Source organism: Panthera onca, chromosome C1 (genome assembly GCF_046562875.1).
Source record: "Panthera onca isolate mPanOnc1 chromosome C1, mPanOnc1 haplotype 2, whole genome shotgun sequence".
NCBI lineage: Eukaryota > Metazoa > Chordata > Mammalia > Carnivora > Felidae > Panthera > Panthera onca.
In genome coordinates this window covers 24,546,095-24,558,506 of record NC_138346.1, presented here as the reverse complement: position 1 = coordinate 24,558,506, position 12,412 = coordinate 24,546,095, and the positions used below count along the sequence as shown (strand labels likewise).

General features: G+C 42.6%; 1 protein-coding gene across 4 annotated transcripts in view; it reads right to left on the bottom strand.

The window, feature by feature from the left end:
* The window catches only part of ERBB4 (erb-b2 receptor tyrosine kinase 4), a 1,144,263-nt gene extending 1,136,737 nt beyond the window's left edge, over positions 1–7,526 (bottom strand). For all 4 annotated transcript variants that reach the window (XM_060623387.3, XM_060623389.3, XM_060623384.3 and 1 more), the window contains exon 1: positions 6,833–7,526. In XM_060623387.3, coding sequence (XP_060479370.1) covers positions 6,833–6,914 — 82 coding nt within the window. In that variant the 5' untranslated portion in view covers positions 6,915–7,526. The remainder of the gene's footprint in view (positions 1–6,832) is intronic.
* Between the last annotated feature and the right edge of the window lie 4,886 nt (positions 7,527–12,412).

Sequence of the window (12,412 nt, the reverse complement as noted above, 5' to 3'; positions counted from 1 at the left end):
CCACTAAACAAAATTAATTAAAAACCAAAGGATTTCTCTTTTTTTTTTTTTTTTTTTTTTTTTTTTTTATTTTTATTATTTTTTTTATTTTTTTATTTTTTAATATATGAAATTTGCTGTCAAATTGGTTTCCATACAACACCCAGTGCTCATCCCAAAAGGTGCCCTCCTCAATACCCATCACCCACCCTGCCCTCCCTCCCACCCCCCATCAACCCTCAGTTTGTTCTCAGTTTTTAACAGTCTCTAATGCTTTGGCTCTCTCCCACTCTAACCTCTTTTTTTTTTTTTCCTTCCCCTCCCCCATGGGTTTCTGTTATGTTTCTCAGGATCCACATAAGAGTGAAACCATATGGTATCTGTCTTTCTCTGTATGGCTTATTTCACTTAGCATCACACTCTCCAGTTCCATCCATGTTGCTACAAAAGGCCATATTTCATTTTTTCTCATTGCCACGTAGTATTCCATTGTGTATATAAACCACAATTTCTTTATCCATTCATCAGTTGATGGACATTTAGGCTCTTTCCATAATTTGGCTATTGTTGAGAGTGCCGCTATAAACATTGGGGTACAGGTGCCCCTATGCATCAGTACTCCTGTATCCCTTGGATAAATTCCTAGCAGTGCTATTGCTGGGTCATAGGGTAGGTCTATTTTTAATTTTCTGAGGAACCTCCACACTGCTTTCCAGAGCGGCTGCACCAATTTGCATTCCCACCAACAGTGCAAGAGGGTTCCTGTTTCTCCACATCCTCTCCAGCATCTATAGTCTCCTGATTTCTTCATTTTGGCCACTCTGACTGGCGTCAGGTGGTATCTGAGTGTGGTTTTGCTCTTTATAAAAAATCTAAACACCATTTTTCTAACTGAATCATGCTAAAAATTCAAGATGTGAAGCATTTACGTATCACTCTAGCTATACTAAGAGAGACAGAGGAAATGGAGACACAGAGCAGGAAGTCTAACCCAAGATCACATAGAAAATGATTGTGTGACCAGAATCCGATTCTTCTAACTTTCATTCTGGTGCTTTATTCTGTATCATCACACAATAGCAGGGCTGCTGTGCCACTGCCCACAGCTCAAGTGTGCACCATTCCCATTCAATTCTATGTGGCTGCTGCCCCCTGGATTTGTGCAAAGCAACGGGCCTGCAGAGCAATCACTCAAAATGAAAACAACTGTAAAACAATTACTGTATGTTCAAAAAAAAAAAAAAAAACACTTTACAAATAGGCCCCATATATTTCACCTCTATGTCATAAAAGTGAGACAGTTCTCTTCCCTCTTAAAAAATTAATACAAATAGAAACCACTAGTTTCAGTGTCAGCATGAAAACAAGAAAGTGACTTTAAAGCTTTTATTAAAGATTTGGAAAACAGGTCAATTTATTTAATAAACATGTCAGAATTATCAACAACCCAGGAGAGAAAAAGCCACACACAATGAAATCTAAAAAGATCACAGAGCAATTCTGAAAAGTAATATTTTTGGGAAACGGACTTCAAATACAAATGTTTTGGATTTAATAACCTCTTTATTTCATGAGGACAGGTGTTCTTATGGCAGACATAGTCTGCTGAAAGTTTACATTATGTTTATTTATATGTGTGTACACATTTTAAAATATATCAATTAACTGGACTGGAATATATCTCAGTATTATAAAAGACTTTAAAGTCATTTTTCAGAAACTGCTATACATTGGAGAAACAGAGTGTGTCACATGCATTTTCCCCCTCAGGCACAGGAGCCAAGTCACAAAGACATGGAGTGAGTTGCTCAAGGTATTAACAAGAAATGGGAGGAACCGCCATACAATGTAGAAATTTACAGTGGGTCTGATTTAAACCACCTAGCTGTGTCCTATGTCACACTTAACCACAAAATCAGCAGTTAATGTGTCCTTCAAATTACGTAAAACAGCTATGGTTCAGAACACATTGATCTAGGACCTTTTCATTAAACAATATTAAGAAAATTAAGAAACGGTCACTGTAAACTGTAAACTCCAGTCAACAACTGTGTTAGAAAGCTTGAAAGTAAGGTTTTACACAAACTTCCCAATAGTTAAAATAATTCAGAAAATGCATATTAAAGATGAAGTTTTGTTCCATATGGTCAAATATAACATAGAACATTCCTAAAATGATATAACCTGAAGAAAAGTTTATAATTAGATTCTACCCTGAATACATACTCAGATCATTGTAAAAGATAACAGTGGAGTATGTGTGACAATTTTTATAGAACCGCTATAGGCTTGAACATGTATAGGATAATTTTAATGTAAACACTAACATCTTTATAAAGCAGTATCACTCAAAGGGTGAAATCAGACAGCAAGTGCCAGCAAGTCTGCAAGTAACAGAATATCTTTTTGGATCATTTGCTTCATTTATGTTTTGGGCACTTACAAATTACACATAGATGTCCAACAGCAGCAGAACACTGTAAAATTAAGCAAAAACTTGTTGCTATTTTTAATATGTTAAATCTTCTTAATAACTGGCTTAAAATAATATAAGCATAACACCACTTCAAAGCATTATAATGTTTAAGGTACTCTAATTCAATTTACTGTCTAAAATGTGTACCTTACATAGTCATTCATCTCAAGGTGGCTATAATCACAAGGCTTCAGAGAATATTTAGAGAGACAATTCCTTGCATCCCTAGTATTTTTGAAATGGCAGTAGTCTACCTTCCTTCCTTGGTCAAGAGAAGAAAAGAGGCAAGAGATAGGGAAAAAGGGACTTCTCTATAGAAAGATCTGGCCTTGGAGTCAGGGTTTCTGAGATGTGCTAGTGATCTTGGATCGATGCCTTTTTATTTTCTTTCAGGAATAAATCTGCGCAATGGAATGGCTTGCAATTGTCCAGCCAACCAGCCATATCAGATTTATCAGAAAGAAAGAATGAAAACTGGCTCAGAGGACTCCTGCAGTGGCTGAGTGGCAGGTTGCTGGGAAAGGCACACACAGAAAAGAATACACTTAGTGGTGGAGGGGAATATATTCACATGTGTAAACTCAATAAATAATAAGATGTAAAGAAAGAATCTATAGTAATGGAAAGGGTGAATGCATAAGACATGATAAATAGTACTTCTATTTAAGAACTAAAGGGATGAAAGCTCATGAATACTAAATATTTGAATCCACTCTAGGGAGGAAATATGATTTTTCCCTCAAATGAATGCAAACTCTAAAAATCAGCCAATTCAAACTTACTGTGTTCAGGTTAGTGTAAAAAATCCATAAATCTGTAAAGTGCATGCCCTGGTAAATATTCTAATCTAATTTCTTAATTAAAACACATTTCCAGTGACTAAATGAAAATATATATAAAGCAGTAAGTACTGATTTTCAAAAAAAAAAATGACTTTCTACGCATGAATAATTAAAATAAAAGCAGTTTGGTTTAAGAGGAAAAAAAATCAGAAAATGAGGAATCATGACACAACCAGTCATTCAATTTTATCGTAACAGTCCATAGGATAGTACTTTCAAGTGATTTGCAGTTATAATAGGTATAAATTTGTTTAGAACCATTCTGAAGAAAAAAATACCTCATCTAAAAAGATTCCTCTTACATACACTAGAATTTCAAAATTAAAACAGTGTACCCCATGGATGTGCTTACAGTAAACATGTGTAGGAAAGAAGATTGATATTTTTGAAAATATATTTAATATCTTTTATCACCATTTATCTAAGTTTTGTTAACTTTTTTTATTCTCAAATGTGTATTAAAGAATCAACCCTAGGTTTGGAGATGTATCTTAAATATGTAGCAAAAAATGTATGTTATTTTATACAATGAAAAGCAGGACTAAGTTACTTGGAAATAAGAAATGGAAACTGAACTTGTCCATCCCACATCTACTGAGGTATGTAAGAGCATCACTTCACTACTATATATTGTATTTCAATTCAAAGGTGATGTTAGTTTTCAATCATACCAGGAAAACAGAAATTCTGAAATTACTCCTTTTGGTAGCGAAGGCTTTATAATGGTCATATAAAGGGCCTTTGGCTATAATAGTTTAGATAAAATGAGTTACTGGAAATGAGACGAAGTCCTTCAGATTTATCTAAAAACTGTCTTCTCTAAAGCAATAGAAGAAAACATACAAAAACAGGACCTCTTCCATTACAATTATTTTAATAAATATCTTAAATCTATACAACAGAATCCTTCCCCTACCCATATCTTTATTCTGTTCACATAGAGCAGTAAATAAGGTGCATTCCTTCTGCTTCTTAAGAAATTAGCATTTCAAAAATATGCCACTTTCCCCTGAACTCCAAGCGTGTCTAATAATGCGAGAAGCAGATTGTCTTCCCTCGTTTCCTTAATTTGTTTCATCTAAAAGCAATTCACTCAACATCTTGTCGCCCTCTGGCAGCTTAGTTTACTTATCCGCACTTAATTTCTCATTTGGACCAAAACAAACTCCTCCAAACTGCTACTGACTGCTAACCGCGAGAGGGGAGACACGCAGTATGTATTTACTTGGGAACATACAGCTTCACATACACAGCCTACTCCAGACAGTAACTTGGTTTTATAAAAGCACTATATTAAAACCAGCTGAACTTTCCTTGCGAGGTGTTGTTGCAGGATGGGGGTGGGGCAGGGCGAAAAAAAGAAGTCCCCGGGGCATTTTACAGTTTCCAGTGGATCACCTTAGCGTGGGTGTCACAATTATCCCAGGGATGCACCCGAGAGCTTTTTTTGTGTGCGGCCCTTTCATCTAGATCACTTTGTGTTTTGAACAAGCAAGGCTCGCCTTTGTGCCCCTAGAATTTCAAGTACAGAGTCACGCACGGAACAACAATGGCACGCTAATCCTCGCGCTCTAAATGGGCTCACTTGTGGGTCTGACAATTCGCGGGGGGGAAGCGAGAAGAGACCAGCGAGGGCGCGAGGCGGTGTCGCCTGAGACGAGGAAAAGGACAGCTGCAGAACTAATTTGGATTACATTCTTTGCAGAAATTCTGAAAAGGGCTTTTCGGCATAGCTCAACCCTGAGCCACACAGTTAATACCAAATTGCTGCGGACTCGGAGCCGGGTCCCCCAGCGGCTGAGGCTGAACCAGACAGCCCCCAGTAGGTTGCCTCGTAGAAATTCCTCTCCGCTAAGCCTGCCTGTCGGTCGGGCAACTGCTTTTGAATGGGTCAATGTGCATAATCAACCCATTGAGGGAAAATATGAAGGGACTTGGAGTGGGGAGGGAGATAAAAAGGGATGTATCTAAGACGCCGCTTGGAATCTCAAGTCCGTGTTGGTGTAATTCCGGAGGTGGCTGGAGCGCGGGACCTGGTATGCATGAAGAATTTCGGAGCATTTGGGAGGGTGCAAACGGCCGGTACAAACGGCGCACATTGGTGCCATTCGAAGGTCATTTTGAAAGGCTCGATGATTGTAACTTGTTATTTACTAGGCTAGGAGGGGTAGGCGGCAGCGGCGGAGGCGGAGCGGGAAAACTACAGCGCTGTTTTCTTGGTGAGGTCAGAAGGACACCCTCCGGGGCCTAAAGGTCTCCTACCGCCACTCCCGCGGGGTTTTATCTTCTCTTCTCCAGCTGCCTCCCACGCTCCCGCGGCCAGCCCCGGATGGTCCCGGAAATCTCCCCCGCTCTCCAAAAAGCCCCCTTTGGCTGCATCTGACACCGGTCCTCCGTCCTTTCCCGTCCCACTTTCATCCACAGGAAACTCAAGTGTCAGAAACTTTGAGCAACCTCGCACTGCAGGTGCTGTCATTAGCCGTGCCCGCCGCGGTGCGCCAGCCCCACCCCGCAGCCTCTCGGGGGTCAATTAGCCTTCTGCCTGTCCAAGTACCTGGGGCTCGAGCGTTCCAGCTAACAGTGGCAGCGCAGTCGCGCCCGCCTCGGGTTAAATCAATTCACGCAACGGGTCGGCTCGGCTGCCGCGCCGGGCAGTAAACAGAGAAGTTGGAGGGACTCCGGCCAATCGCAAGTTGAACTACAGGAAGAACTCCTCCTGAAGCCAAACACAGCCACCGATGCGAAGGCCGGGCTCCCGGCTCAAGGATGTCAACCTCCCCCCCACCCCCCGCCCTTTTTTTTAAGAGGGCACGCAGGCATGCAAGCTCCCTGGAGTCTATGGGGCGAAGGCTCCGAGTCGCGGGCGTGGGAGGCCCAGAGTTCAGTGCACCCGCCGGAGGCGCGCCCTCCCGCCGCGCTCCAGCTGCCCCGGGCTGGGCTCAGGAGTCTGACCCCACAAGCTCCGGCGACCGGCCGGGGACGCAGCGGCCTCCGGCAGCACACACAGGTGCAAAGCCCTGCTCTCGGAGCTCCACTCCCCACAGTCCTCCCGCTCTCAAGAGGCCCAGCTGACACCGCCCGGGACCCCAGCTCTTCGGAAGCCCGGGCGGCGCGCGCTTCTTGGAAGCTTTCACTCTCCCCGGCCCGGACGGCGAGAGGACCGCCTCCTCTAACTCGGGAATTCTGTCTCCCACGTCCCGCACCACAGGCTGGACTAGAAGGGATCCCGCTTAGGCTGGGAGAAAACGCGCGAGAAAGAAAGAAGGGGGGTTAAGGAGAGAGAAAAAAGGGATAGGGGCGCAGAGTGGTAGTTCATGATAAATAAAACGAAGGCACACAAAAAGGTTAAGTTTGGGGACAGAAAGAGGGGCGAACGAAAGCCCACGGAAGAGGCCCGGGTGGAGCGGTCCCTCCGTGCCTGGGAACCAGCGGGTCTCAGGTTCGCGGAAGGGGGCGAGGGAGCCACCCGACGCAGCCAAGGCGGCGGGAGCAGGTTCAACAACTGGAGCGCGAGAAGGAACCGCGCACGACCCACCTGACTGAGAAGCGTTGGGCTGGACGGTCCCCGCCGCCAGGAGAAGGCTCACCCAGACCCACAGTCCTGTCGCCAGCTTCATTTTTTGGAAGTCTCAGATCCCTTGCTGACCATTACATGTCCAAATGGCATATCCCCTTTCGGGCACGCGGAGGAGATCCCTCGGCCAGGCGCGCTTCGGGGCGCGAGGGGGACTGGCGCGCGACGTGCGCGGTGCACCGGCTCCGAGCACCGGCGCCCGAGTCCGCGCCGGCGGGTCCAGGGCCGGGGACCGGAGCAGGGGGTGAGGGTGCGCGCTTGTGTGGGAGTGTGCTCGAGTGTGTGCGCGTGGTGCTCCGGGCCGGACTGTGCAGCTATTTCCCTGTATGAGCCTTCGCTTTCTCGCTCCCTCCTGACTTTCTCTCACTGGTTGGTCAACAATAAAAAGGAAGGGGGAAAAAGGTTTCCAAAAAAAGTTGATTGCAAAGAGGCGGTAGGTTTCCGGCTCCCCCCCCCCCCCAGCCGGGCTATGTTCGGCTCCCTTTTCAGTTTCCTTGCACCTCCAGTCCAAATTGGGAGGGGAAGGGGGGGTAGCTTCTCGCTTCTCCCCCGATCCTGTCCTTTTTCCTGTCAGCTTTCCTCACACTTGTCCGGCGGCTGCGGTAATTAAAGCTCCGAGCGTCATTTCCAACGCTCCGCGGTCTCCAGCTGCAGCCCCACAGAGAAATTAATAAGACTACGGGAGGGGGGGGGTAAAAAAAAAAAAAAAAAGGTGGGGGGGCGGATAAAACAACCCTCCACGCAACCAGGCTGGCTCTGCTCAGCCGCGAAAACCCCGCCCCCGCTCTGACCCAACTAGCCACGCCTTTTCCCCCGCCCCCCACTCCCCAAAGGGGAACCTTATTGGCTCAGACACTCCCCAAAATCCTCAGTCTCAGGAGTTGGGAAAACACCTGTCTGGGAGCGGGCGCGTGCTGGTGGGGGCGGAGAAAGCTGGATTTAAAGGGCTCACCCGAGACAACGCACTGAAACAGAAGGCCCAAGACAGCTGGCCCGCGGAGTGCGGAGACCACCGGAGGGTTGCTTACAGAAGAAGAAAAAAAAAAATTTTTTTTTTTTTTTTTTTTTGCTTAAACCATTTTCTCTATTGTCCCCCTGTGCTCATCCAGACTGGACCCAGAACTGGAAGATAACGTTGCTTCCGGCATAAAGTCTTTACCCTTTTCTAACCTTTCATGCTCCACACTCAGTGGTTTAAAAGGCGGTTCAGCAACCGGTAACCTCTGCTGACTAGGTAATCCTGGGGAGATAATCACCTGTTTTCCCAACTATGTCATCTATCCCACGTTTCCTACCCTCACAGTGACCACTTTTGTAACAGCTGCGTGCGTTCATTTTCAGACTTTTTTCACCTTTTCCTTGGACTCTAGGACAACTTGGTTTGGGGTTCATTCTCAGTAAGCAGATTCTTGTCCAAAGCTATGAATTTGGTTCTAAAGGGCTACCAATTGTCCTACTCCTCAGCTGTTCAATGTGAAAGAACTTAAGGCCATGGCAGGACATAACCAACTTCAAATGACAAGGCTTATGCTACAGTGGACCCAATGTTAGGCCCCTTCTATGCTGTCACTCTCCAAGTCCACACTCCCTCGTCCCCACTTTATTGCTAACTATAGGAGTTTCTGTGCTTTACTTGACATAGAATATCCCAGAATTGGGTCATATCAGAGTACATATCCCTTGCCTTTTAGAGCTCTGAAACTGTACCCTGGGCAGAGGCCAGAACCTCCTGGGGATAGTAGGTTATTGGTTTGCTATTTGCACAGGCATTCTATGTATGATTTATTTTACTTTTTATGTTTCTCTAGAAGCAGCAAATATATAAATACAAAGTATCAGGGGAGCTTAAAAATCAAGCCACCTCGCTCATCATTTGAGCCCTTCCCTCTCCTCCCTCACATCTTTTATCTATAGCCTTGTCCCTTAAGAATTTTCATGGAGCTGAGAACAGAGAGAAACAGCAGCCTCATCCCAGAAACCTGAAGCCTTTCCTTTCTTAGGCCCACAACAAGTAATGGGCACAGAAAAGAGGCTGACCAAGCTGAGCATGCTGTTTTACCCAGAAGCAGCCTAGTGCCTGGAGAAACTAAGCCCAGAACAGAGCTACTGACTTGATCAGAGTGGTACCGATTGCTTCAGAGTTGTGCACGCTGCTCTTTGGATTATCTTTGCTTTCTATTTTTATCACCCCCCCCTCTATTTTCTTTCCTTTCATTCAATCTCTTCTCAGTCCCCTTTCCTTAAATTACCTTCCGCTCCTTATGATGCTCAGACACTTCTCTTCTATGAAAACTACGTCTTTTAAAATTTTCTTTCTGTCTTCAGAGTAACAACTTAAGTGATAAAAAACAAACAAAATAATTTGTTTCTGTATTAAAAATAGGCCTCGTTCCTGGCAACGGTTATAAGAAGTGGATTGTGTATTTTACCTTAAAGTGAGGAAAAGATTAAATGCCCCGAATAATTTGGGTTATTTTTGTTTTTTCTACTTGTGTCCATTGTGATAGTTTTGACTTCATCAATTTTATAGGTCTTCTTGTGGCGGGGACTTTCCTATATACCTTTGTCTCACCTATTCATCTAAAATAACTCTTAGCAAAAGAGGGATTTCAATTAATATTCACTGGTTAAAAAAATAGTCTAAATTTTGTTGGATGCTTGACAGTCTGTACAAGATATCCACCAATTAAATTACCTTACATACCCATGATTTGCCTCTAATTTTCAATTTCTTCTGCTTTGACCCCATCGTTTGGTTTTGATTGAAACAATGACTGCTACCTAGCCAAAGTTGTATATCTGACCAGCAACCTATAAAATGAATTGGCATGAAAGTTCTACCCAACAAAAGCATCTTATTTTGCTTTTGATGGTTACTGGTCTACTCAAACAGAGCCTAGCTTTAATAATTTGAATATGAGACCCTAGACTCTTAAACAAGAAGATGGTACCCTGTGTGGAACAACTGGAACAGTGAGAAAGTAAAAGCCATGCTCTCATTTCTTTTCATCTCAACTGAGTCATCATAAGAAAACAGCAGATAGGGGACATTTGCTACCTGATATGGAAAGGACATGCTATATCCTCTGTGATTGCTAGAGGATTTCTGAAATGGATCTTTGTATTTCTTCAATTTTCCATGTACCTTTATAATAATTCCTTATCGGTTGAATTAAATAAAATATGTTGCTATTATTTTCAACCTGGGAAAAAACCAAATCTGAGTAACCCAGCATATTACTTGGAAAACCACAGGTTTGTATCTGGATTTATCTGCTCAGTATTCCTTTCCTAGGAACTCCCCTTCTCTCAGTTCTACATTAACTTGGACCTACCTCCATGGAACAACACCCCCTACTCCTTTGTTCCAAGGGAGACCACTCAAAATACTAAGTTAGACCAATCAAAATGCCTTGGTCATTGTTAACTGGTTGACAGATGGTCATTCCCATTGAGTCTCTTCCCTGGGATTTTTGTGCATGGGAAAGAAAGAGTTCATATTAGTCATTCACTGATAGCTTTTGAGACAAAAAAAAAAAAAAAAATCCAAACATGGCCCATGTTTCCTTCTATGTAGGAGTGACCAGGCTACAGTGAGAAAGAATGAAGCTGCCATTTGAAAGGAGCACATAAGCTCAGATAGGTCTGAAGAATATTCAGACTTTTCCTGTTATTTGAATCCCTCTTTTTCTTAAGTTAATTCAGTTTCATTTTTGTTACCTGAAACCAGTAAGCAATGAAACAGTAAAAGGATTCCAACTTCAATGAGATGATATAGGCCATTATGCTTCTTGAATATCTTGCTATGGCCCATATTCTTTAGTTTTCTTTCATAGTTTCTCATGATTTCCCTTGGCTGAGGTCATAACCCCAACATAGAGACTCCATTGGTCTTTGCTACCTCCTCATACCCCATTTTCTTTCATGTTTTCCATTAGTAATAGAATTCGAGGAGAGACTTGATGTCATGAGTGACAGAACGCTGCTGGTGGGAATACGTTGATCTCAGAGTTCAATGTTAAATTCAATATGTAAGTTTGTCCCAGGGTCGTATAACTCAACCCACTCTTCAGCTTGTTTCTAAGACTTCCCTAAAAGTATGAATTAAGCATGCTGCTTTCTTTAGACATTTTGCTCTTGGCCATAAATACAAATTTGGGACAAATATCAACCAAGAAAAGAAAACAAGACTTCATCATAAGTCAATTTTATTCTCCTGAACATTCAAAAATAGATACAGGATTTTAATACCCACTTCCTCCCACCTATTGTCATCTTCCTCCTGATCTTTCTAAGTTATCTTGTGATTACAAGCAACTCACTTCATAGACCTGAGCCCTTTGCCTCATCTTTAAAGGAAGGGATTGTTGGGGCGCCTGGGTGGCTCAGTCGGTTGCGCGTCCGACTTCGGCTCAGGTCATGATCTCACGGTCCATGAGTTCGAGCCCCGTGTCAGGCTCTGTGCTGACAGCTCACAGCCTGGAGCCTGCTTCAGATTCTGTGTCTCCCTCTCTCTCTGACCCTCTCCCGTTCATGTTCTGTCTCTCTCTGTCTCAAAAATAAATAAACATTAAAAAAAAAATTAAAGGAAGGGATTGTTAAGTCCCAAATATAAGACTTCATGAATCTATGATTTACTGATCACTTACTAAGTACAAGTCATAATTTTCACAGACTTCCATTGTTTTTAATATTCCTTCCTCCTTTTCCCTACTCACCCACACATACACTCTTCATCTGGAGCATGAACACAGCCACATCTTAAAATGATGTAGGAAAATATTCAAATAAGCTCACTATTATGTTACTGTGAAATGCTCAAAACACTGGATCTTTACTGTTCCATCAGCCAAAAAGAAATTTTGATAAATACCAATCAGATTCAGTATTATGATGATCAAGCAGATGACAGATACAGTATTGGCAGTTTGGTTTTTGTTTATTAACCAGCACTTAAAATAACATCTTCTGTTCTTAACCTTCAGAGTTCTGAAATTCTCTGATATTTTTGGTGATGTTCAATGTGTCAAAGCTGAAAAAAAATCTGAAAGTTCAATAATTTTTTACATGCATGAATATACATTAACAAAAGAAATGTTTTTGTGGCCTTAGTTAATTTAATATCCAAAGAGGACCTCCCTAAGATTATTTTGGTTAGTAAGTGTTATTTTCTGTCTATGTGCATGATTGAGCCTTAATTTTTTAAGTGCTAAGGAGGAAGGAGTGAACATAAATAAATTAAATCTGTGCTGCTTTTATGTTCATTCATCAGTGTCTGTCCAAGTTCTTTGAGACATTTTTTTTTGGTTTGTGGTTGAAACTGCAAAACAATTTACTCTGTGGACAGACCAGTCTTTTCCAACCAAGTTATGCAAAAATGATTTTCCTAGTAAAACCTTTTACTGCTGTGTATCTGCATTATATATTTTCTTAAACTAAGTTCTCATGTCCCATATAGCTTTTTCTACTGCTTTCTAAGCTTATAGACAAAGTAAACCTTCAGTAAACAGTTGTCAACTTAAAACTAAGAAGAAAAGGGGC